General features: G+C 35.6%; 1 protein-coding gene across 8 annotated transcripts in view; it reads right to left on the bottom strand.

Moving 5' to 3' along the window:
- The window catches only part of CEP350 (centrosomal protein 350), a 190,881-nt gene that overhangs the window by 88,621 nt on the left and 74,981 nt on the right, over positions 1 to 27,279 (bottom strand). For all 8 annotated transcript variants that reach the window (XM_056815600.1, XM_056815602.1, XM_056815598.1 and 5 more), the window contains 6 exons: positions 25,252 to 25,913; positions 24,493 to 24,614; positions 13,943 to 15,000; positions 11,253 to 11,403; positions 9,803 to 9,942; positions 1,323 to 1,509 (listed from right to left, as the gene is read on the bottom strand). In XM_056815600.1, coding sequence (XP_056671578.1) covers positions 1,323 to 1,509; positions 9,803 to 9,942; positions 11,253 to 11,403; positions 13,943 to 15,000; positions 24,493 to 24,614; positions 25,252 to 25,913 — 2,320 coding nt within the window. The remainder of the gene's footprint in view (positions 1 to 1,322; positions 1,510 to 9,802; positions 9,943 to 11,252; positions 11,404 to 13,942; positions 15,001 to 24,492; positions 24,615 to 25,251; positions 25,914 to 27,279) is intronic.

Raw genomic sequence — 27,279 nt, 5'->3', positions numbered from 1 at the left:
AACTTACAATTAAAAAAATAGCACTCTAGAACTCAAATATTTATTCCCAAGCCAGGAATCACTTCTTTGCCAAAATTATATTCTTGTGCCTTTTATTTGAAGAGTATACTGCAGTTTTCCAAAGAACATTCAATTAGACTTCTCAGAGATCAAAATGGGAAATAGGGAGGTCACAATTGATATACCAAGAACAAAGAGAACCCAGTTATTTTCTTCCAATCACTTAAGGAAAATTTAAAATGATACTGAAGAAACTGATTGAAAAGGTTTAATGGCCTGGCAATGGGAAATCATATTTGCAATAAGACACTACAAAGAGGCTAATAATAATATCAGACCTAAAGCATATGAAGATTGGCTAAAAGAGAGAAAAGGTAAAGGAAACAAGCAGTCCAGAGGTACCCACTACATCCTGAAGCACCCAATTATACTTTTGGATAGCTGAAACTGTCAGAAAATTATTCTTTATGTGAAATAGTAACCTGCTTCATTATGTCTTCTATTCAATGCTCTGAATTCTTCCTTTTGCAGCTAACAACACAAATCTAATTCCTCTTCCACAAAAAAATCTTAAAAGTTACAAAATGACAGTGTGATCCATTCCTGGGCAGAGTGGAGAGGGACTATTATTCTCCTTATTCCTAGAAACTATGCCTTTAAAAATACAGGCCAAGGTCACATTTTATTTCTTGTCCACCATATCACATTGATTCATGTTCAGCTTTCCATAAAAACCTTCAGAACCTTTTTAGACAAAATGCATATCATGCTTCTTGTGCTCTGATAGTCGATTTACCAAAACCATGTAAGATTTTATATTTATTTCATTAAATTTCATCTTACTGAATTCAACTCTCTCTCTCCAATATTTTTGGAGATCCGGAGATATCCAAAAGTTTTGTATATCCAGAATATGTCAATCAATATGTATTATTTCTTCCAGTTTTGTGTTTTCTACAAAGGCATTGACATAAGATATATACAGAGTAAATGGAAGGCAACTTCAGAGTACAAAATTTGATATTATATTAAAAGTGACTAGAAGCACAGAGCAAGTAACAGGAAATATGATGAGGATGGTCTAAACAAAATAGACAAGATGATCACATATTGGCATACAGTTATGATTTTAAGGATAAACAGGAAAAGGGTAAATTCAAAAGATGACAAAAGAGGAAAAAGTACATGATTTTGCAACATGCTTAATAGACAGGATTGTGCCAAGTTAAAAATTATTTCAGAGTTTCTACTTTGTTAAGTAAATGCTATGGTAGCACTAAGCTTTAATAATATATAAATTAAATATGTAAAATAATCTTTACCTCATAGATTGCCCAGAAAGATTTTCCAAAGTGCTATCAGTATCAGGATACTGCTCATAATCATTAATAGAAATTTTGCTATTAATCACAGGCTTCTTTCCTTTGTGAGACCCACGATCTGAATTAGAGTGTGATCTTTCTTCTTCACAAAGAATGTTCTGAGTACCACCAGTAAATGACGCTGACCCTGAAATATAAAATACTTGTAAGCAAGGATTCAAATATCAATATAAAAGAGCCAGTAGGTCATAGCTTAGTTTCAAATTCCTCTTCTGAATATAGCATTTATATGATCTTGGAAAATTCATTTAACCTATGTCTCAGTTCCTTTTTATGGAAAATTGGGAAAATAATACCTGTAATGGATTACTTCATATGGTTATTATAAGCTTCAAATTAAATACATAAATATGCATATAAATAAAACACCTTGAAAACTATAACCATATAAATGTCACTTGTTGTCAATATTAAATGTTATTAATAACATGACAATAATAGCTATAAATAGCTATAAAAATCTATTTAATAAACATATCATTGTGCATAGTAACAGCAATATTGTAATGATGATCAACTGTGAAACAGTTGACTAATCTGATCAATACAATGATCCAAAACAATTACAAAGTACTCATGATAAAAAAAATGCTATACACCTACAGAGGGAGAAATGATGAACTCTGAGTGCAAAATGAAGTATAATTTTTTCACTTTTTTTTCTTTTTTTTCAATATGGCTAATATGTTTTGCATATTTCACATGTATAACTAATATATTGCTTGTCTTTTCTGTGGTAGTAAAAGGATGGAGAAGGGGAGAATTTGGAAATCAAAATTTAAAAACAAAAGGATGTTAAAATTTTGAGAGCCCAGCCCAGTCTCCCAAAGTGGAGGGTCCTTCTGACTAGATGGAGCGGTCAGGAGAATAAGAGATGAGAAACAACTGAGTGCTCAGACCTGTGCTTAGGCATCACTCAATGTTCTGCCATTGCACAGTGTTTATTTATTATATAGCTTCAGTGAGTATCAGCTTTTCTGGCACACAATCATTTTTCAACATACATGTTTCCAAAGAACTAACAACAGACGCAAAGCCTAAGGAGATAGTCAATAAAACATTGTTGCTAAGTGGAGGGTCAGAGAGTAGAATCAACATGACCCAAATACAGGTTGAGGAATTCAGAGCACAGATTTGCCAGAAGTGTTTATGCCTAAAAAGGAGGATCCTATCTAAGTGGGTATATAAGAATCCTTAGTTTTAATTTTGTAAGTGGGATCTCCTGATAATATTCTGGGGGGGGACAGAGATAGAAGAGATAAAGGATAATAGTGGGGACAGAAACATTAAGTAAGGTTTTTTTTAAGATAGAGGAGACACAGGCATGTTTGTAGACTGTTCAGAGGAAGCCAGTAGAAAAGGAGAGATTGGAAGCAGCTAGGTGGCTCAGTGGATTAAGAGCCATGCCTAGAGACAGAAGGTCCTGAGTTCAAATTTGGTCTCAAACACTTCCTACCTATGAAACCTTGGGCAAGTAATTTAATCCCCAATGCCTAGCCCTTACTGCTCTTTTGCCTTGAAACCAATACATAGTATTGGTGAGGGTCTAAATAAAAAGTGTTAAGAGTAAAGATGATAAAGGAGATAATCTGTTAGAGGAATTGATACGAGACTAGAATGAGATTGCTCAAGTATGTAGAAAGGTTCCCTGGTAAGGAGTAAAGCTCATCATGTGAGATGGGGATAAGAATAGTAAAATGCAACTGAGTGATAGAAGATGAGGAAGTTGGGGAAAGGGGAGGGAACTCACAGTGAATGGTCTCAATTTTTTTTCTGTAAAATGAGTCTAGGTTCTCAGCTGAAAGAGTAAAGGAAGAGGAGACATAGGAAGTTTAAGAAGAGATGAAAAGATTTGGAATAGCTGTGATAGTAAGATAGTGAGTTGATATGGCAGTTATCAATCAGTTAAGACTGATTGCCTAGCAGGTGAAAGGGACCAGTTGAAATTATATAACAGTCTGAAGAACTGTGATTTTCTCCACTTTCATTCAGCAGTAGTTGTTTAGGCACTATGAAAGAAAATGCTGGGACTGATTCAAAGTAAGGCCTTGGTAAGGTGTAATCAGCAAAATGATAAAAGAGGCTAGGGATTCAAAGGAGATGGATATGGTAACGCTGAACTGGTTTACCATCATGTCAAGATGTAAGTTTAAGAGAACTCAAAAAAAAAGGTTTCAATACAACAAGACTCAACTTAAGCACTGCTTTCTACAGAAGTCCCTTCTTAATCCTCCTAAATTCTGGTGTGTTTTCCCTAAATCAGTTATCTATTTTGGATATATTTGCATAAACTTATATAGATATGCATTATCTTCTCTGATATAACATAACCTCCTTTGGTGGGGAACTGTCTCACTTTTGACTCTGCATCCAAGTCCTGAGAATAGCACCTAGCACATAAATGGTTGTTGACTATTTGAGGAGCAAATTGGACCTCTGAAAGGCTGTAGCTTGCCAGAGAACACATAGCTGATAAGAAGTTGAAGAAGAATTCAAATTCAGATCCCTTGATTCTAAGTCTTATACGTTTTTGCCTATACAACATTACCTGCTTTTCATTTCAGAACTTGATAGTTAAGTACTAGCAACCTAGAAAAAAAAAACTGGATGAGGAATAAGTAATCTAGTCCCAGCTTTGTCTTTAACTTAAGTTCTCTCTCAATCACTTTCTTCTGTGGGCCTCAGTTTTCATATTTATAAAACATATACAGGTATAAGAAGTATCTATCTCTAAAGTTCTATGAATCTGTGATATGATAATAATTATTACAGCAATTCACAATTATATGATGCTCAAAGATTTACAAAGATTCTAAGTAAAGTTCTCTTGAGTTGTCATTAAAGAAATAATTTCCCTGCATGCCTATTCCCCTAAAAGATTCTTTGTGAGATTTAAGATGCTATTTGTCAGTCATTAAACTTTTTACAAAATTTCCTGTCATCTCATGCTCTAAAACAACACACTAAAGCCAGAGAATTGGTTTTTTTGGTAGTACTGGCTCCTATTTACATACCTCTGAGAGAAAGGCCTCTACGGAGAAGAGAAACAAAACTTATAGAAATAATGTTAGTAATTTATTTGACAGATATCTACACTCCACCTAGTTCTGCTATATTATGCCATTTCTGAAAATGATTTTTTCTAGGACCTCTGACCTAAATATAATCTCTTATAAACTAGGCATCAACAGGACTTCCATATTTACCAGGAACACTCCTCCAGTTATCACCTTCACAGGCACATGACAATGGAATGGTAAAATGATGTCAGAAGACCTACGTTGCAGTCCCATCTCTGACACTTATTAGCTTTTGTGCCCATTGCCAACTCATTAAGCCTAAGCCCCAGTTTCTTCATCTGGGGAACAAAAAAATCTTGCAAAATGTACTTAGCAGAATTATAGTAAGAAAGCATTTTGTCACTCAAGTAAAAGTTCAAAATGCAGGAAAAGGTGAGTAAGCAAAGTGAATGCAACTTTCTTCTTCAAGTTAACAGAAAGAATAAGTATTCCTTCAAAAGACAGAAGTGTTCCAATGGAAAAGAAAAAAATATATAAAGAGGAATTCTCCTAACTTATGTCATAAAGTTAGAAGAGTATTGCACAGAGAAGACCGGGGAGGGGGGGGGGGGGGGGCGGGGAATGGGACCACTAAACTTTTGAAGGTTTATGTAAGTTATGAGATTCTTTCCATGAAAAAAATCAGCTAAACTTTAAGAATGAAGCAATTTTTCTTGTCCTAAAGGCTATGAATAAGAATCAATAGATGCCACCAATGGAAAGTTCATCCAAAGTTCATCAAGGGAAGAACAGACAAGAGGGGGCTTATGACTCCATCCAAAAGAGTTATCAAATACCTTTCATCCTGGTATGAGATGAAGTGAGATGGAATAGGTTAAGATATGATGGTCTCCTGAGACCTCACAAATTTTATAATTACTATCCAATTTCTGGTGATTCATATGGTGCAAAATATCTCTATTACAAACAAACTAAAAAACAGTGTTACAGATTATGAAATGTTGGAAAAAACAAAAAAAAACTTTTCAAAGAAAGGCAATATTTTCATTTTTGTTGCTAAATGAAGGTAGAAATGTCAGAAGAAAAAGGCAGATTTGGAAAATAAATAGCTATTCAAAAAGACGATTTCTAACAACTAGAGTTCTGGAATGTCTCTAGAACAGGGGTCCCAAGCGGCAGCTCCTCGAGGCAATTTATCTGGCCCCCACCACACTTGCAGAAGGGGCACCTCTTTCATTGGTGGTCAATGAGAGGAGCACTGTATGTGGTGGCGCCACAAAGCACAGCGTCACTCACGTACAGTACTACTTCTAGTGACATAATGCATTGCGTGGTGCCTTGTTCTGAGAGTAACTGAACGAGAATGAGGCATCGCACAAAGGATTATATGGCTGCATAATGGAAGTCAGAATGGTGAGGGGCAAACTGGGAGAGGGGATTTTACACTGTGTATACTGCTGACCGGTATAGTGGTAGCAGTGATGGGCAAGGTGTGATAGGCCCATCACATCCAGCTCTGCAGCCTCCACTATCCCATACAGCAGTATACAGATTTGTTCATAGTTTTTTGTTATAGTCCAGCCCTCCAAAGGTCTGAGGGAGAGTGAACTGGCCCCCTGTGTAAAAAGATTGGGGACTCCTGCTCTAGATGGTCTAATAATGAGATCTGGAACTAAATGGCATAAGATAAAGGATCAATGAGCTCTTGACCAGGAATGTACTACAACAAACAAGGCTTTACCTAAAAACTTGTGATTCTGATTCAAGGTGTCTAAATTGAAAATGTAAATAAGACATGACACAGTTGAACAAATATGAGAATAGAAAACATTCACATAAAACAATATTTAAGAAGAGGGACAATAAAAACAGTAGACTCAGATACATGTAATGAAATTGCTCCAAGTATGGGTAAAAAAAATACAGTGAACAACAAATTACGTAAATTCAATTTTTTACTTCACTGAGATTCATTATGATATAATTCAAGATGAGAATAAGATTACATATACTTGAAAGGAACAGAAGAGATAAAAGGGATGGTAAATTTTTTAATATTATAAATTAAGGAAATAAACTCATGAAGAAATCACAAACTGGAGCACTGAAATATGGCAGAGAGCACTTAGATAAGGATCAGCGGAGCAATAGTCAGAACTGATAAAGTGGTTAGTGTATGATACAGAACATATAGGCCAAAAAAAGAAATAGTTAACCAAAAATATCATGGAATATGGTGTGGAGGGGACCCCTGGGACCAATCTTTATGCTAAAAAATAAAGCAGCTGTACTTAGCAAAGCCTCTTTGATAATTTCATTCTCTAAAAAGTCAAGGAAGACAATGGAATGGATACTATGGATCTGCTTCTGATTAACATAGAATAATTGGTTGAAGTTAAAATTATGAAACTAGTAAGAAAAATATTCATCCCATTATAATGTTCATGACAGATAACAGAAAGAAAAGCTGGACACAGTAGTAGATACAGAATATAAATGGGATATACATCTATAAGAACAGTGTAAGAAATTTTAGAAGTTTAGTAAAACTCACTAGTAATGAATTTTTAAAAAGCAACAAAAAGGAGTTTTTTAGCTATGTCAGAAGAGAAAGATAAAACAGGGGAAAGGATCGATGCTTGAGGTAGATAGGATCATAAAAAATGACAGAAATAATGCAAAACTTGTCATTCAGCCATTTCAGTAGTGTCTGGCTCTTAGGACTTTCTTGGCAAAAATACTATAGTACTTTGTCATTTCCTTCTCCAGCTCATTTGACAGATAAGGAAACTGAGGCAAACAGGGTTGAAATTTGCTTAGGACTACACAGCTAGTAAGGATCTGAACCTAGATTTGAACTCATGAAGATGAGTCTTCCCAACTTCAGGAATGGCACTCTGTTCACTGCACTACCTAGCTATCATTGTGGAAAATTAGCACACTATTATTCTACTTGTATCCTCTTCCAAAGAGAATGATCTTAGGCTAGAGAAGGACAAAACAAGACTGGCTAGCTGGGTGTGGAAACACAAAATAAGGAAGAAAATGGAAGAAGAGTAACAGATTCTTCCATGACTTTAAAATACCAAGTCCAGATAAAGTACATCTTATGGAATTAAAAGAACTAGGCAGACTTTATTATTGAACGAATGATCTATGAAAACAATCAGAGAATAAGAGAAGGCCACAGGCCTGAAAACAGGTAAATGTTGTTCTAAAGTTTGAAAAAGGAAAAAAAGACTGGTTGATTCTGCAAATTACAGTGAACTTGACATTGATTCTAGGTGAAATTACTGAACATACTATTAATACCTAAATATTCTCATTTCCTTTTTTTTTTTACAAAGCTGAAAGACAAAAAAATCAGAAGAACATTGCAGAGATAGTGCATCTGGATTTCAGGCAGGTATTTTGCAAATCTCTATTTCTTTGGGGCTAAAATGTAGAGGCATAAAATAAAAAACAGCACAGTTAAGTGGATTTGGAACTTGCTGAATGATAATCTGAAGGTTGTGATCAATGGATCACTGTCAACCTAGATTGGAGGTTTCAGATTGTTCTCTTTATTGAATGTGCAGATTATACTAAACTGAAGATTCTTATATTACTGAGTAATAGTAAAGAATAAAAAAGATCTTTTGCATTACAATTAAGCAAAATTAATTAAGATGGAAATTAACATAGGTAAGGCCTCCGAAGAATTAAATCTGAGGATTCCCTGAAGGGCAATGGAGAAAAACAGAGTAAGGATATAAGCAGGCTACAACATATTGCAAACTTGGAAAAAGTGGTATTAAAAAATGTGAGAGAAATGTTTGACCAGAGAGAAGTATAAACTGGCAAGAGTAGATCATGAAAAGACAGCCCTGTACACTCTACTCATATACATGTGATATCGAGAGAATACAGATGATTCCCAGAATGATGGGTAGAACCTCTTGCTAAATGAATAGGAGAATCTGGATAAGAGTTGCACAGCTGGGGGCAGCTGGGTAGCTCAGTGGATTGAGAACCAGATTGAGAACCTAGAGACTGGAGGTCCTAGGTTCAAATCTGGCCTCAGACACTTCCCAGCTGTGTGACCCTGGGCAAGTCACTTGACCCCCATTGCCTAGCCCTTACCACTCTTCTGCCTTGGAGCCAATACACAGTATTGACTCCAAGACGGAAGGTAAGGGTTTAAAAAAAAAAAAAGAGTTGCACAGGCAGACAATATGTATCACTGGAGGGAATGCCCACATTGATGAGATCATAAATCCAGTGAAGTGTCTAAGTAAATATAAAGTCCTACAAGTAAGTAAAAAAAGAAATTGACCTCAAAGTACAGACAAGTTCAATATAAGTCAACAATACAACATGGTAACCAAAAAAGCTAAATTAATCTTAAATGAATTAAGAGAAGTTCAACATACAAAATAAGGAATGTAATAATCCCACCATATGCTTGGCCTCGGGTAGTCAGATTGAGTTCTGATCACCACATTTCAGAAAGGGCAGTAATAAATTAGAAGATATCCAGGGAAGAGAAATCAGGAAAATAAGAGAATAAATCACTCCACATAAAGATTCTAGATTGCAGAAGGGGGTATGATAGATGTCTTAAGTAATTAAAGAAGTAAAGAAGGGATGTAAACCTGCTTTTTTTGTCACCAAAAGGCAGAACTTCAGAACAATGGAAGCTAGAGATAGATTTGGGCTTTGTATGAGAAAAAAATAATAATCAAGCTCGTCTTAATTTGGACTAGTTCAAAAAGTAGTGGGTTCATTCACTCCGGAAGACTTCAAAAGGATGCTGGATGAATACTTGGTCTAGCAGATCATAGAGGAGATTCCTGATTGGGTATGAGCTAGACTCAATAATTTTGTTAACTTCTGAGGTTATTCCAATTCTATAATTTAATAAAATCAAACAAGATAATGTAAAGCACTTTGCAACTCTGACAGCGTTATAGAAATGTCAGTTATTATTATTATTTTGTAAACATTAAAACACTTGAGTACACTTTCTTACTACTGCAAATAAAACAAAAGCATTCATTTATCAGAGTAAATTATAAAGCATTAAGTAGTTATTGGATTAGTATTATAAGAGGTATTTCTTAAAGATTTAGTTATAATAAAGGACATTCTATTAAAAATGTTTACTACTAGGATAATTATATGATGTCATTATAAAAAATTAACATGTGCTTAAGGTGAATAAATATTTCAAAGTATATATTTTTTAAAATACAGCAGAAAACAGCAATAAGAATGCTATCTTTTTCTTACTGGACTCTACATTTTTGATTTCCCCTAATTTCCTTATAAATAATAGGTGTTGTTTATATGTTACAGATAACAGATGTCTAAGAATTAACAAAAAGTATAAGGTTCTTTCTACAAATATATGGCACTTACATTCCTTTTTTTCCTTTCTTCCTTTCTTTCCTTTGGAAGACGTGGATGAACGAGATGATGTGACAGACTGAGTCCCTGCAGAATGTTGGGATTTCCTACTAGAAGACTCTTCCTGAATGCTTGAACTGCTACTACTGATACTATTATAAAATAGGCAATACTGTTAATATTGTTTAAAAAAAAAGAAAAAATATACCATTAAATATTCACACACTATCAAACTAAACATACACACTCTTATTCCATTTAGCCTATAGAAAAGATTGAAACAAAGAAAGAGATGCATTCCACTTCTTTTTTTAATTGTCTTATTATCACTATACTTAGACCTTTCCTAAATAAAGGAATTCATCTACATCTAAACCATTACAGCATAATAGAAGCCAAATGTAAACTGTAGGAATTAACCACTTTCTCCCTACTAATAAGCTTGTTCAGTACTATAAGGGAATATATACTTTAATCAAAGGGCATAATACAATTAACCACATATTTATCAAACAAGAGCATATCCTACTATGCAAAACAGACTTTTGGAAAATAAGTTCTTATTTTATTATTTATTAATAAAAAGCTCTTATTTTCTTTCCAGTTCTCTTCAATAATCTTTATTATTTAACAATTTCACTTGATAATTTTTTGACTTCTGTATTGAATTACAGCATGCCTTCCCCCTAAAAAACTGCTACTAAATATGACAAATAAATTACATAATGACAAATTAATGGAGAGAAAATCTTTGTATAAACCGAAATAAACTGAAACTGGAATCTGATGTATCTGAGTTCTATTACAGAAATTCAACTTTGTAGCTAATTTGTTTTTGGACGCTGTCTTCCTATTTCCCCATGGCTGCAAGTGCAGTGGCCCCCCACAGGTTGAATCTCAATAATAATTAGCATAGATGTTTTGACCTGTTCTGTTTTGCTTTTTTTTAAACCTTTACCTTCTGTCTTAAGAGTCAATACTGTGTATTGGCTCCAAGGCAGAAGAGTGGTAAGGGCTAGGCAATGGGGGTTAAGAGACTTGCCCAGGGTCACACAGCTGGGAAGTGTCTGAGGCCATATTTGAACCCAGGACCTCCCATCTCTAGGTTTGACTCTCAATCCACTAAGCCACCCAGCTGCCCCTGTTCTGTTTTTCTGACTGCCACTTGGACCCTCTGAAAAGCTACCTTAAGAACACCTAATTAGCTGTAGCTTACTGTAATTCAAAACTCTGATCTGGCGAGCTACCAGTCTCAGCCTCTCTGAGTAGTAGAGATTATAGCACTGAGCCACTATCTAGCACAGAAAATTTCCCCCATGAATTAAGTTTCCCAATGGCATCCTTTTGCAGACATACTAATATAGGTAATTTTGAAAAGTAAATCTAATTCTCAGACCATTATTACATATTGTATGATTTTCTTTTCCATATTTTATATTTAAATTCAAACTTTCAGTCTTACATAGGTTCATAGGCAGATTTTTTTTCTGACAATGTTCCATTTGCTGGAGAGGATACAAAATCATCTTCATATGAAACACTGCCTGCAGGGGTTGTGATAGGAAGCAAAGGCCGCAACACTGGGGGCCCTTTATCCAACATGTCTTCAAAGCCTGTCAAAAAGATATAATCAAGATGGAGTAAAAATTAATCTCTCAATATGAAGATTTTCTCCAAGGAATTCAAACCTCCACATCAACAAAGATAGTTTCCCAAATGGATCTATAGCAATTTAATAGAAGCGAACTAAAAGGGAAATGAAGAGACTAGGCAGTGAGTAAATAGAGTCAAGCCTGGAGTCAAGAAGAACTAAGTTTATATCCTGCCTGAGACACTTACTAGTTGTATAGCCTTAGGTGAATCAATAAATCTATTTGCCTTGGTTTCCTCAAAAGTAAAGTGGGGATAATAACAGCTACCTCTCAGGATTGTTGTGAAGATCAAATGGAATAATATTCATATAGCATTTAGCAGTATCTGCAGTATAACAGGTACTATATATATATATTAAATGAATTATTATTTTACAGATATTATTAAAAGAAGTATTCTTTGATAAAATGAGAATGTACTACATCTAGCATTTTATTTTTAAATTAAAAAAATTTTAAACTAAAAAACAAAACAAGAATTATTTTATATCATTAACAGTGGTTACCATCCTAGATGAATACCTAACAAACCAAAGCAACAGAGATCACAAACTCACCTAAACACAGAAAATAATGACTTTCATATACTTGAAGAATGTTAGAACTAGAATTAAGTCCAGAGATTATCAGGTCTAATTCCTTTATTTTGAGAGTAGTTCCTTTAAAAGAACCCAAAGCCAAGATATGAGAGGAAAAGAGGAAATTAGAATAGGGGTCAGTATTTTTACAACTTTTTTTCTGTGACCTCAAAATTTCTGACTATAGGAATTAGTATATAAAGTCTAACTACTACATTTTGAAATTATAAAAACCAATCTGATGATTTTTAAAAGTTCTAAATTCTTTCTTTTTCATTTTTAATAGCCCTTATCTACTGTATTAGAATGGATACAAGTATCATTTCCAAGGCAGAAAAGCAATAAGGGCTAGGAAACTGGCATCAAATGACTTGACCAGGGACACAAAGCCTACCTTTACTTCTCTCACACTAACCCTATCCTATGCCTAACAACATTATCACAATTTTAAAAAATCAATCAACAAATTCTATTTAGATTCATAACTCTGAATAGAAAACCTAAAAACCTGGCATATCTACTTCAGTCACTTTAAACTTCATCTGTATTAGGCCATCTAATTTAGAAGTCATTCCCTCCACATTTCTACCACTGTCAAGTCATTAGAAGAAATAAAAGCATAGTTATACTTTAATTAGAAAAATATCACATTATCCATTTTTGTGGAGTTTTACAAATAACTGAGATGATGAGTCAAAGATCACTATTTGAAAATATGTTCATTTCAAATAGACCACATTGAAGCATAGTGATACAGGAGGGATAATGTAGACTTTAAAGCCAAGGAAACCTAGATTGCAGTTCTGACTGTGAGACCAAGAGAACCTCTTCAACTAACAAATGATCAAAGGATATAAAGGCAATTTTCAGAGAAAAAAATCCAAAACTAGCAAGTTAAATGTTAAAATGCTCTTAAAATAACTGAAGTACCACTTCATACTCACTGGAGTGGCAAACTGACAAAAAAATAAGACATAAGCTAGAAGGGCTGTAGGAGATTAGATACATTAATGTACTGTTTGTTGGTTGGAGCTATGAACTGGTACATGTCATTCTGGAAAGCAATTTAGAAATAAACCCCAAAAGTTATTAAATTAGGATACTACTTTTAAGTCTATACTCCAAAAAGATTAAAGAAAGAGGAAACTCAAATATATAGCAATCTTTATAGCAGCTCTTTTTGTGATGGCAAAGAATTAGAAACTGAGAGGTTCCCCATCAACTGGGAAATGGATGACTAAGTTATGTTTATGAATGTGGATATTAGTATGCTGTAAGAAATAATAAAGGGGATAGTTTCAGAGTAACCTGGGATGACTTATATGAATTGATACAAAGAGAAAGGAACCAGAACTTATACAACAATTTATACAGTAACAACAATATTATACAGACAAGTCTCTGAAAGACTTAGGAACACTGATCAGCACACCAACCACAATTTTCAGAGGAATCATGAGGAAACATGCTATTCATCTCCAGAAAGAGAAATGATGGACTCAAGAGTGAAGCTTTAATGCATGTTTTGCTCCAAGAGACAAGGGATAGAAGGGTTTATTATGATTAATTTGTTCTGCTTGACTATACATGTTTATAATGAGTTTGATTTTTCATGTTCTTTTAATTGGGGGGCAGAGAATTTAAGAGACAGGAGAGAGACAATTCAGAGCTAAAAAACAAAACTGAATTTTTTTTAGAAGTCACTTAACTATGTAGTATTCTAGGTAGCTCTTCAGGCCTATAAATTCCAGAGTAAGCCCTGACTTCTATAAGAAGTTTCCTTATTAACAGTTCCTTATAGTATTGAAATTCTGGGCCTAGTCACCTTCCTCTCTCCCCACAAATGAAACACATACAGTATGGAAACTAAACCCATCTTAAGGTAATGTACAAATAAGACAAGATTCATTGATCTTTCTTACCTTTTCCATAGAGTTGATAAGACTTTGCAAAAATATTAATGACACTATGTGGACTTCCTTTTGCCAATTCTTCCCATGATCCTTTGCTTTGTGTGCCACCTGCTTGTCCAAAAAGTGGCGAGAATTTCTCAGCATCTTTCTGAAACTCTTTGATAGGTTCATAAGCATTTTTTTCCCCAGCACAGAATTCCTTTTCCTTAAGGATTTCTGTCACTGCCTTCAGAGGGGAGTGCCCATCTTTGCCCTCTTCTTCCTCAGAAAGGCTTCCCTCACTGAGTAGAGGCCCTTCACTAACTGAATCTGTGCTTGAATCATGAGATATTTTGATTTTGTCTTGACCAAAAACCTGAGTGTCAGAGGCAGGAGAATCAGTTTGCCTTTTACTTAACTGTGCTAGTATTCCTTCTGGTTTATGTGGTGATCGTAAACCAAAGTTTGATACAGAACTATGAGGCCTAATCATCTCAGGAAGTTTTTTAAACTCACTAAGGTTTCCCACTCCAGGAAGATTATCATCAAAGCCTGTGTGAGATACACAGGTCCCAAGCATCTTCTGAATCCTGGCAGAAAAAGTATCTTCATTATCCTCTCTCACAGGTGGACTCAGAGGCTTAGCCCAATGTCCATCCTCCTGGGGACCTTGCTGCACATCATAGTCATGGTTCCATGTTGTTCCATAGTTAATGTTGGCACCAGCTAATTTCTTGGCTTCACTTTCAATTCTGCTGGACAAAGAAGCTGCTGTTGCTTTTAGGGCTTCAATTCTGTCTAGCTTACTTCTGTACTGGTTTGGACTAGGTTTTATCAAGGCATCTTGCTGTGTAGCTGTTGAAGTCACGTACAGTTGTGGTGTCAAAGTCCATTGCCCTGTGCCTACAACTTGGTTTCTCCTGGCTGACAATACAGATTCAAAGTCCTTCTGCAAAGTCCCCACATGTTCTAGGTCTAAAAGCTGGGAGAGTAAACATCCAGTTGCTTCAATAAGTGGCTGTTGTGAAGGATAGGTCCTTGGGCTCAGTCTGTCTGGCTGCATCCATGATGGTTCTACCAAATCACTTCTGGGGAAAAAAAAAAAACTAGCACCAATTATTTAACCAAAGTATGTCTTTTAAATTAGATCAACATATAAAAACTACCAATTACAGAATATTTAAATCATAAAATGTAGGTAGATTAAATTTTATTCAACTATTTACATCTGAGATCAATAAATATGGAAATAAATTAAAAGGTTATATATTAATGTGAATACAGTACTCAGATACAAATTAAAATAAATATATTTTGAGTTCCTACAATGCAATGTAAGGTCCTTGAGGGTAGGGATGGTTTCTGCTTTTTATCTGTATCCCCAGTAAACACTTAATAAGTGTTTATTGATTAATATAGGGGATTAAAAGAAGTTTAAAGATATGGTTCCTATCTATAAGGAGGTTAAAATCTAAGTAAGGAGAAATACTAAAATGTACTAACAAATTGGGATAGCAAGGTGGCACAGTGGATACAGTGCCTAGAGTCAGGAGGTCCTGAGTTCAAATTTGGCCTCAGATCCTCAATAGTGTGATCCTAGACAAGTCACTTAACTGTGAATCTTAAAATTTCTCAGACTCTACCTTGGAACATTTGGTTAAAGCTATTCCCCATTTTAAACAATGAAGGTTACTTGGTCAGGAATGTATTGGGAACTCTAACATTACTCCACCCATACTTAGGAATACTTTAGGGGAAGATAAAGTTGTAAACTCCTGATGGAACAATGAGAAAAAAATCCCCAACCCATACTTGTAGTGAGGCAAAAGCCCTTAAGCTAGGTCTATTTTTAGATCTAACACAAAAGGGTACTAAGTGCCTATGAAGGTCAGATTAATCACTAAAAGGTCAAGCAACTTACAAAGGGCAAGCTTAGCAAAGAGGTGTGAAGTACTCAGAAGATATAATCTACCCAGAGAAGGTGAGAACTAAAGAGTGGTGAAAACTAAGAATGGGCAGTCCTTGGAAAAGTGTTTACTGTGATTGATAGACGTGAAAATTTAGGGGAGGTGACACAAGAGAAAATTTTCTTTAAAAGGAAGGAGCTTGAGGCTTCTGGAGTTCAGCTTTGGAAGCTGAATTGGAGGTCAGGAGTCAGAGGCACTCTGAAGGAGTTGGAGTTCAGACTACTTGGAGTAGCTGGGTCTCTGAACACTAGAGTTTTGCTTGGAAATCTTGTGGTGAGTGATTAAAGACTGACTTAGTTTCTCTCTTAAAAGAGAAAGGCCTAGGCCAATTGGCCTAGGCCCTAGCCTTTTCCTACTGTTTCCTCTTACTCTGTCTCTTTTCTTTCCCTTAATTCCTTCATTTGTATTAATTAAAATCTCCATAAAACCCAGCTGACTTGGGTATTTCATATTTGGGAATTTTTCCCATGGTAACCACTTATTTTTTATTTAACTCAAGACACTAAAAATTATCTTTACAGTTTTGGCAATTCAAAGTCTTGAAAACCACATTTTCGCGCTCACATAACCCTGTTTGACTCTATTCCCTCATCTGTAAAATGAGCTGAAGAAAGAAATGGCAAACCATTCCAGTATCATTGCCAAGAAAATTCCAAATGGGGTCACAAAGAATTGGACATGATTAATCAACTAAAATACAACACTAAATAAATAATAGAGTCCTGAATATAAAACAAAGTGATATTAAATGATTTGCAAGACACCTCCATAAAAATATTGTTCAGTGTCAATCTGGAACAACTACCAAACATGGTATTATGAGTGATGTGGTGACACAGGGATTATAAAAACAAAGAACTAAGATGATAGAAGCTTAGGCAAGAATTAGCTAAGGTAAAAGGGCAGTTAGGTTTACCGACTTAAGAGAAACTGTACAGACTATGCCTTCCTTTCATTCTGAACCTCGTTTAGTATGAGATGTGACTGTGTTCTGTGAATTTTAAAACTACTCCACCCTACTCAGATTGTACTTTAGAATATTTGATTTAGCTATTTCCTGATTTGTAACAATGGAGATACTTGGTCTAACAGAATCAGGTCTTGGGAACTCTACATTGCTCCACCCTACTTAGTTTAACAAGGTCAGGAATGTCTGCACCCACACTCAAGGATTAAGTATCTAAGAAGATGGCCTTCAAAAAACATGTGCAGAAACAGCTAACAGACCCCTGAGCTGTCCTAAGTCAAGCTAAGCTAACATTAGTATAGATGAGATGCAGGAAAATGATGTAAAACCATCTACAGGGCACGTGACTTCCTCTCTTTGCTCTTTCCCTGGAGAGGAGACTCTGGCTGGCAGCATGCTAAGCATTCTGACATCTTGGTGTGGTGGCAGCTATTTGTCTGGGTTTTGGCAGTGAGTTTGCCCTTGAACTAATTCAAGTTCAGGCATCTTGGCTGAGCCCTCTTGGAGTTCAGGCTGATTCCTTCCTCCTTTACTCTCCAAAACCTTACCTTCCTAGAGCCTCTAATCTTCCCCCTGGCACAAGCCAGGTGGGAAAAATCCTACACCCTTTCCTTCTCCCTTCTTAATTTCTTTCCACTATATTAATTAAATCAATAGTATGCCTTCAAAGAAAAAAGTTAGCTCTTTGTTAGGCTATATTATTTTAAATATAAAATCCAAGTCACAGTGAAGATGGGATTGAACCCTCCCCCCCCCCAGCCTTTTTAGATTTTAGTCACCAGGAATGTACACACTCCCACTTAATCCTTAAGAAGAGAGGTTATGACCCATGTGTGCTAGTGAGTGGCAAATGAAAAATGACTGACTACTCCCTGGGCAGTCTGACACAAAGCTAAATCTGTAATTCATCCCATAAAGTGGAAGGAAGGCACAGGAAGTGACACAAAAACTGTCTTTAAAAATGGTGGTAACTTCATGTGACCAGCTTTTTTTCCCTTCAAACTTGGCCTTGTGGAGGAGCTCTGGCTTGGGACCTTGGACTGTTTATGGTAAGATTGCTCTTGGATCTTCCCTTAGGTCTGCCATGTAGGTGAATGAAAAGTCTGACTCCTTTTCCTGGTTTTTCTGGAGGATTGTAAAGATGAATCTCTCCTCTCAATCTCAAGGACCAGTGCACACAGGAACAGAAGAAAGAAAAGACATCCTAAAAATGGGAGCTGTTTGAGATAGGTGATTTAATGATCTTTCATAGAGTGAGCCATGCTTGCAATTCTACATCTTGTTTGAAAGAGTAACCTTTCTTCCCCTTCTCCTTCTCCCTAGGTGTAAAACGCCAGGGAGGAGCTTGCTTCCCCTGCCACACAGCCAGGGAGTTGAAAGGTTAATTATTGCCTAAGGGAAACATATCTGGGCTTCCAAGGCAAGCAGCTAGTAAGCATTTAGCTGTTGGTAATGCAAGGGAAAGAGGGATTTATACTTTCCAAGCCTCATAAAAAGTCAGGAAATGGAGTCAGCCTTTTCACTCACCCACATGGCAGTCCTAAGGGAAGATCCAAGACAAGTCTTACCAGAAGCAGTCTGAGGTCCCAAGACAGAGCTCCTTCAAGGCCAAGTTTGAAGGAGAAAAAAGGTGGTCACAGGAAATTACCACCATTTTTAAAGACAGTTCTTTGCATTACTTCCTGTGTCTTCCTCCACTTTACATGGACCAATTACAGCTTTAGCTTTGCTTTGGATTGCCCAGGGAGAAATCATTTTTGATTTGTCACTCACTAGCACATATGGTTCATAGACACACACCCCGCCCCTAAGGATTAAGTGGGAGTGTATACAGCATGAAGTAAAGACCCATAGTAGTTTGTGCTGATCTGGAAATAACTGAAGTGCTATATTCAGTTCATGTGAAGATTAAATTTATCTCTCCCCTGATTATAACAAGGAAATTAATTAACTCTACCTGGATTTTGAGGATTAAATTGTAACCCTTGCCTATTTTTTAGATTTAATCACCAAAAGTGTAAATACCCTACTTACAGTAGTGGGGAGATCTACCTATTTTTTAGATTTAATCACCAAAGGTGTAAACATTCCATTTCACACATTACTGGGAGGTCTGTGACCCACATGCAAAATAGTGGGTAACGAATCAAAATCAACTGACTACTCCTGGGTAGTCCTAAATGGAAAAGCGTCAACTGTGATTGGTAGACATAAAAATTAGGCAAAGTGACACAAAAGAAAGTGCCTTTAAAAGGGAGTTGACAACTGCCTATGTATAGTTCGACTTGGAACTTTCACTTGGAGTGGAACCGCCTGTGAGAGAGAGTTCTACTGCGAGCTCAACTTGGAGTGGAGGTTGATAAAGAGTCGGCTAACTGGACTGACACATGGTGAATGAAAAGGTGACTCTTATCTGCTCGTTTTTTTCTGAAGAGACTGGCCTCAGGAAAGACCTATCCTATTGAGAGACTTCCCCGGGTCCTTGGCTTTGCAGAGACCAGTTGAAACTAACTCTCCCTGCCCAAGGGGGGCTGAGAGTAAATTACTTAGTGCTTAGGCTAGATATCTTACCCTATCCTCTCTCTGATTTCTTGCTTCACTCTTTCTACATTTTGTGAATAAATTGTAAAATAAACCTCTTTGGAATTAATTAAATTCCTGGCGATCACTCTTAAATAATCAAGTCCAACCCTTTAAAAATTAACCCCTTTCACCCTTTCATTCAGAATATTACATTTTGATTTGAAGCACACTAACATAACAGAAAACATCCAAAGAAGAAAGTGTGTAATTGTAGAGGCTGAAAACAATGACATTGATCAATGATTCAAAAAATGAGATAGTTGGTCTACCAACAACAAAAAAGAAATAAACAGAAGACATAATACATCTCTCTTCAAATATGTAAAAGGCTACCAAGCAGAAGTGAGTAGTCATTCTGTGTTGCCCATGGGCAAAACTAGAACAAAAATGGCAGAATGTTAGAGAAGGAAGATTTCAACTAAATGTAAAAATATTCTCAAACCACAATAGATCCATAGTTACCAAGGATAAGGGAAAAAGATGGGGACTGGATTTGTGATTTCATTGGTGTAGGGAATACCTTCAAGAAAAAAACTCCCTCTGCAATTATAATTTAACACCTTCTATGAAACCCGAAATCTTACCCCCCCCCAAAAAAAAAGCTGCCTAGAGCATTGAGAGGTTAAGTGACTTCCCCAGGGTCATATAGTCAATATTCACAAAAAGCAGAACTCAGGTGTTCCTGGCTTAAAGTCTAACTCTATAGCCAGTATACAAATTGTGTCATTTTATAAAGTATAGAGATGCAAAATATACAAGTTCAATTATAAAATTATTTAAAGTACCTTGCACGTCACTAAATGTTATAGCTGAGCAAGGAAAAGATTTTTCTACTTAAAAATTTTTCTAAAGATTTCCTAGACCAGTGATGGCAAAACTATGGCACAGGTGCCAGAGTTGGCATGCAGAGCACTCTCTGACCTCCCCTCCCCCTCTCCACCACACCTGATATTTTTTTCACTTTATCTGCCCCTCTGCCCAGCCCACTGGGAGTCCACAGGGGGTAAAGTGAGTGGCTCACAGGTGGTAGAGCTGGAGAGGAGCAGAGCACTTGGGCTACTCCCCTCCTGCTCTTTACACTTGCTGAGAACATTCCTCATTTCATCCACCCCTCTGCCCAGAAGCCCAAGAGGAGCTCTTTCTCCCTCCCCTGTGTGGGGTAAGGGAGGGTGGGGCAAGTCTGACAACACAGTGGTGGGGAGGGGCACCGCACATTGGGGGAGTGGGAGGCTGACACTTTATCTCTAAAAGGTTCGCCATTACTGCTCTAGGCAAACTTTTGATTTTTAAGTCCTTCAAATCCAGATAATGAGCACCATAGCAACCTCCATTTAGATATTATGGATATATAATAATCTCCAGCCTAGGAAAAGTTACAGCATAGAAATCCCTTCTCTAATGGAAAGACCTATATCATTTAAGAATGAATAGTAAGGGACAGGTAAGATGGCTTAGTGGATAAAGAGTCAAGTCTAGAGATGGGAGGTCCTAGGTTCAAATTTGCTTCAGACACTTTCTAGCTATGTGACCCTGTGCAAGTCAATTAATTCGAATTGCCCAGTCTTTACTGCTTTTCTGCTTTGGAATCAATACTTAGCAACAATTCTAAGATAGAAAGTAATGGTTTAAAAAGAAAACAAACCAATGAATACTAATAGAGTAGTGCTATATAACTTATAAAGTATCTGCTATATAATTTGTAAAATTATAAAGACGCAGATACTAGAAAACTATTCTTATACCCATTTTGAAGATGGGGAAACAAGTTCAGAGAAATTAAATGACTTCTCTATGATCTTGTAGCTAAGTAGAAACTCAACTCAGACTTTTTGATTCCCATTCTAGTACTTCTTCCACTATACCACACTATAGCAGTCTGAGTGACAGGATCATCTATTTAGAATAGGAAGAGATCTTACAGATGGTTTAATTTAATGTCTTCATTTCAGAAATGAGGAAGCTGAAGCCCATGAAGTTAAATAACTTACTTCAAATTATAATGGCAGTAAATGACAAAACTCAAATTTGAATAAAAACATTCTTTGACCCTCAAATTGGGTCTTCTTTTCCATTATGCCATGTCTTAAATGAATTCTATAATTTAATTACACTATTTAATACCAATATATTTCAAGATTTAAAGTAAACTCTTATAGTTAAGACATGCTATATCACCTCAAATACTTAATTTCTTCCATCTTATTCAACTGGGAAATTCAAACAGATGGCAGGAAAAGAAATTTGTGTAAAGAAATTCAAATATGTATATCTACTTGGAACAACCTCATTTAAAAATTCAAAATTAGTTCCTTGATCAAAATTATTTCTATAAAGGTTGAACAAGTTTTCTGAGAGCTGAGTAACCATGTTTTGAGCTGAATCTCTAGAAATGACACTGTGAAGATTTTGTCCCAGCAGAAAACAATATAAATTGGCTGAAAGGAAAAAAGAACAAATACCAAAGAAAAGTCTTATAAGGAACTGAGAAAACAGTAGTTTGACTAAAAAGAAGTCCAGGTAAGAAAATTAGCATAAAATTTGATGAAATAGATGGCTCACATTGGCAGAGGATCTTGAAAATTTTTGAGTGGGGAGTTCTGGTACAATTTGTGGTATTAAAAAAACAAACAAACAAACACTAGAATTGAAGACAAAGAACTGTTTTTGTTTCCCAACCCTACTACTTATCACCATTGGGACTCCGATGGAGTCACCTAAAAAATCTCTACTCTCCACCAGTCTCACGTTCCCCAGATATAAAATGATGGTGTTGGATTAGATAATCTCCAAAAGTTAATTCTAATTTTAAATACTTTGATATGTCAGGAAGCAAAGTTTTTGAACAGGGAAATGGCATAAGGACAACAGAAGATAATTCAAGCATTTGCTTATAGAGATACAATGCAATAAGAAAAAAGGAGTATGAAGATAAGGTAGGAAGTTATGGCAAAAATTTACACATATAACAAAAACATTTATTAAAGAGAATTATATATTTTTGATAAGGCATGATTTCTGCCATTATTTGGTTAATGAGCTAATACAGAATAAGACAAAAGCACAGATGAAATGACAATACATATTACTGGAAAGCACATTCAAGTTCTAAAAGGTGTTAAATGAAGCCTGAGGGGGATGGGATGTTACCAAATGGTAGAATCAGGGAACATTTGGTAGAAGTAACATTTAAATCTACTCAAAAATGATGAATAATAATTCAGGAGATGATAAGACCTGAACTAAGGTGGTAATCATAAAAATGGGAAGGGAATCAAATCAAAGAAACACTAAGGAGAATTACTGACAAGGAATAATGTCTATATTTGATGAGTTAGGGAAAGAAAGATGAAAACGACTTGAAATTCCAAAAGTTGGAGGCACAAGAATTGCCAGTGATAGTAATAAGAAATTTGAGAGAAGGCACCTGCCTTTTAAAGATACTTCAGTTTTGACTAAATTAAGTTTCAGATAATGATTAGAAATCAAAGGTATAACACAGTATAATGATTCTAAGGAATATTAGAAAGTTGATATGAACTCAATGGGAGGACTAAAATGCTACTTGCATTAAACAATTATATGGTAAGTTCCAAAATCATTAATGAAAAGAGAAATGCAAGTTAAAACTGAGGTTTGACTTCACATTTGCAAGATGATAAAAATCAGAAGAGTCAATATTAGAAGAGACACCTTAAGTTGGTAGAATTGTGAAAGATCTAATCATTCTGGAAAACAAATTTGGAATGGGAAAACAAAAATTACTAAAATGTTCTTACTTTCTGACACAGAAATCCTACTACAGAACACATGCCCTAGGAAAGGCAATGATAGAAAGCAAGATTCTACACATAACAAATATTCTTATTAGTACTCTGTTGTAGCAAAAAAAAAAATCTGAAAATAAAGTAGTTACCTACTGACTGAGGAAAAGCTTAATAAATTAGAGTATATCAAATATCTGGCAGCTAGGTTAAATAGGAAGTTGTTCAGTTGTTTCAGTCATGTCCAACTCTTCATGATTCCTTTTGGAGTTTTATAGCCAAGAAGGGTGAGTGGTTTGCCATTTCCTTCTTCAGCTCAATTTCCAGATAGGGAAACTGAAGCAAACAAGGTTAAGTGACTTGCCCAGAGTCATACAGCTAGTGTCTTGAGGACAGATTTGAACTCTAGATAAGAGTGCTGGATCTGGAGTTGGATCTGCCTCAGACATTAACTATGTGACTCTGGGAAAAGTCATTTTACCCTATTTGCCTCAGTTTCCTCATCTGAAAAATGAGCTGGAGAAGGAAATGGCAAAGCATTCCTGTATCTGTCAAGAAAACCCTAAAATGGAATAAAGAAGAGTTGCATACTACTGAAAATATCTAAACCACTCTCATCATTATAACAGAGTAATTACTGAATCACAAGAAATGACAGATATGAAGATTTCAGAGAAATGTGAAAAGATTTGTATGAGCTGATACAAAGAAGGAACCAAGAAAATATAGTGTAACTTCACATTTTCACAATGAAGACAACACTAAAAGGCAGTCTTACTCAAGATTTAGGGCAGTAAACAAATAGTTCCAGAGAACAAATTAAACACACTTCTTCCTCTCAGGAGACAAGGGAATTGGGAAGGAAGTACAAACGGATATGAAATGGTATATGCCCTATACTATATATACTATAGTTCCTTTGTCAATTGAGTTTTATGTTTTTCTTTGTTATAATGCAGCATTAATGGTGGGAGTGGGGAATACGGAGAAATTATTGTTATTTTAAAAATGTGGGGATGGCTAGTTGGCTCAATGAATAGATGGAGAGCCAAGTCTAGAGAGAGGAGGTCCTGGATTCAAATCTGAACTTCTACACTTCCTAACTATGTGACCCTGGGCAAGTCATTTAACCCCTAATTTCTAGGCTTTACCACTCTTCTGCCTTAGAACAAATACAAAGTATTGATTCAAAGACAGAAAGTAAGGGTTTTCTTTTTTTAAGGCACAGTAAAACTTTTTTAAAATGCTACAATAAACTTCATATTTTATTTGGGATGGACTGTATTTCTCACCACACCTTACCTTGCAAGAGGCTGCAGAGGTTCTGAGAGAGACATATCACTACTGGAGGATGCACTGGGGGGGCGTTCTTGTACTTTGTTTTCTTTGTCAGATTCTCCAGATGGTTGATACCCTGGCCTTACCTAAAAGAGAAAAACATCAAATTTATGTTACCTTTACCAAAATGGGAAAATCTTTAAAAAAGAAAAAACTGGTACCATTTCAGCTTTACTTCATTGTGTGAATATATTTCAAAGTAAAATCAATTACATTTAGCTTTCCTTCAAGTGAGGGTTTAAATAACAATACCAATTAACTATATCAATCCCCCTCTTATCCAAGTTTTACAAAATTAAACATTACAAGGATTGAGGTTAAATTTTCATAATATCATAAGTCATATCCTAACTAAAGGCACAACAAACCACAAAACTACATTCATTGCTACTATGACCTAATTTCTCTATCAAGATTCTGTGAGAGACCTATACAAAGATGTAATTAGTACCCTTGATAATGAATACAAAGATTAGTATCCATTCAAAGAAAATACAATTTTAGTTTTTATTTTACTTTTATTAATTTATGCTCCAATTCTCACTACCTTGGTTAATAAATAAGGGGTCATTATCATTACCTAATCTTTTCTGAATGACTGACATCTGGAATATTAGTAGCTATAGTGATTTTATAACAAACATCAAAAAAAATCCTGTTTTTCTAAAATGTTATTTCCTCTCTCACTATATTTTTATCCTAAAAAGTATAAAATAAAACTACCTGTTGTTCTTGGGTAACATGTAGCTGATGAGATGGTTCTTCCAATAAGGCTTGTTCTAGCAGCAATTTAGAGTAAGTTTCTTGTAACCTTCTGGCTGCTGAAGGTTCAGAAGATGGTACATTTTTTCCTTTACTAAATGCTTCCTTCTGTTTCCGGTAAAGCTCCTGTAGTCGTTTGTTCTTTTGTTCAGTTGCCTCTTTTTGAGCTTTCTTCTCTTCATTTTGCCTCCTCTTCCTCTCCTCTTGTTGTCTTACAATGTATTGGCGTACTTCATCTGTATCATAGTGCCTTTTTTTAGAAATAACAGGAGGATCTTCATTAGCTGTTAACTTGTCTGGTTTTCTTTTAACAGGACTATGACTCCTAGAACTTTGGGATGGTACCACAGATTTTTGATTCTGCCGATCCCCAGCTTCTTGTTTTGTAACCTGAGGTGCAGAATCTAATTGAAGATCATCAAGAATTCCACGAATTTCAACTGGCAAAAAGTCCTTATTTAAGGTGTCTTCCACTGGTTTACTATCTGGGAGAGAAGCAGGCAACTTCTTTAAATTATTCTCAGGTCGAACCCTACTTCGTGAACGTTCTGTACTTCGTGGATGACGCCGTTTATGTGAAACGTCTAATCTAGGATCAGATTCTGCTCTTCCAATTTGACCAACTGTAAAGTAAAAGTTATTAGTTTGGGGGTATATGGTAAAATGTAATCCTAGTAATTTATTGCACAAAAAATAAATTAGGAAATTTATTTTCATCTTCACAGTCTCATAGTCAAGTAAACTAAAGAAAAGTCATCTCTAAGTTTTCATGGAAAGAGAAATGCTAGTTTCTCTGCAATAATAGTAAAGAACAACTTTTTTAAAAATTAAAATTGGAAAACTATCATTAAAAACATCTAGGCCTTGCAAAGATAAACAGGCACATACATACTAAAGCTAAACCATAAAGACAACAAATGAAACTTACTCCAGGTAAAATCTAAAATATTCATAAAACCACATAAACTGGCACTAAGTTTAGAGAATTCCCTCAAAATGAAATGTGTATGACTAGGCCACAGAATTTCCAAAAGAGACATTTCTTTAAAAGTCTACAATAGGGGGCAGATGGGTGGCTCAGTGGATTGAGAGTCAGGCCTAGAGATGGGAGGTCCTAGGTTCAAATCTGACCTCAGACAAGTGCCCAGCTGTGTGACCCTGGGCAAGTCACTTGACCCCCATTGCCTAGCCCTTACCACTCTTCTGCCTTGAAGCCAACACACAGTATTGACTCTAAGACAGAAGGTAAGGGTTTTAAAAAATAAAAAATAAATAAAAGTCTACAATAATTTGGTGTCTGACACACACACAAAAAAATTAAAATAAACCTCTCACTACACAATTTGCCTATATTCTCATGTTTGTTTTAATAAACTTGCAGAAAAAAAAATGTTTTCATTTCCAGGAAAAGCTTAAATATAATTTTCAATTCTGTTCTGTGAAGGGAAGATTTCACATAGCACTTTGCTTATGCTCTCATCACATATTATTTTGGGTTTGTTCTCCAAAGCTAGGTTTCACAAGGAAAGGGAATGTCCCTTATTGAACTATGCTTTTACTCAGAATCCAGCACAGTATAATCTACACAGCAGCTACTTAATAAATGCTTGCTTAATTGAATTAATTGAATTTCTAACTGCTGATAACTGTTCAATCTACATAGAACAAAGTGAATGGCTACAACTATAGGAAGAGGTATGTAAGACAGAAAAGTACATAACCACTATAAACCCTGCCTATCTCCTGCTCTCAGGCATATATTATTATGAAAGCAAATTATATATCAGTATGTATGTATGCCAGTGTATATGCACTATAAATATCCACTGTCTTGCTAAATTCTTTGGATTTTTTGCATCTTTATGTATTTGTCTATTTACAAAGTTGGTTGAAAATACTTCACTGACGGCTATGGGGGGGGGGGGGGGTGAGAAAATGATCTTTGTTTCCAATGCATGTTTGGAAATGACCAAATAAAACAATGTTAAA

The sequence above is a fragment of the Monodelphis domestica genome, chromosome 2 (genome assembly GCF_027887165.1).
Source record: "Monodelphis domestica isolate mMonDom1 chromosome 2, mMonDom1.pri, whole genome shotgun sequence".
NCBI classification, from domain to species: domain Eukaryota; kingdom Metazoa; phylum Chordata; class Mammalia; order Didelphimorphia; family Didelphidae; genus Monodelphis; species Monodelphis domestica.
Note: the sequence above shows the minus strand (reverse complement) of the source record. Positions and strands in the feature narration are given on the sequence as shown.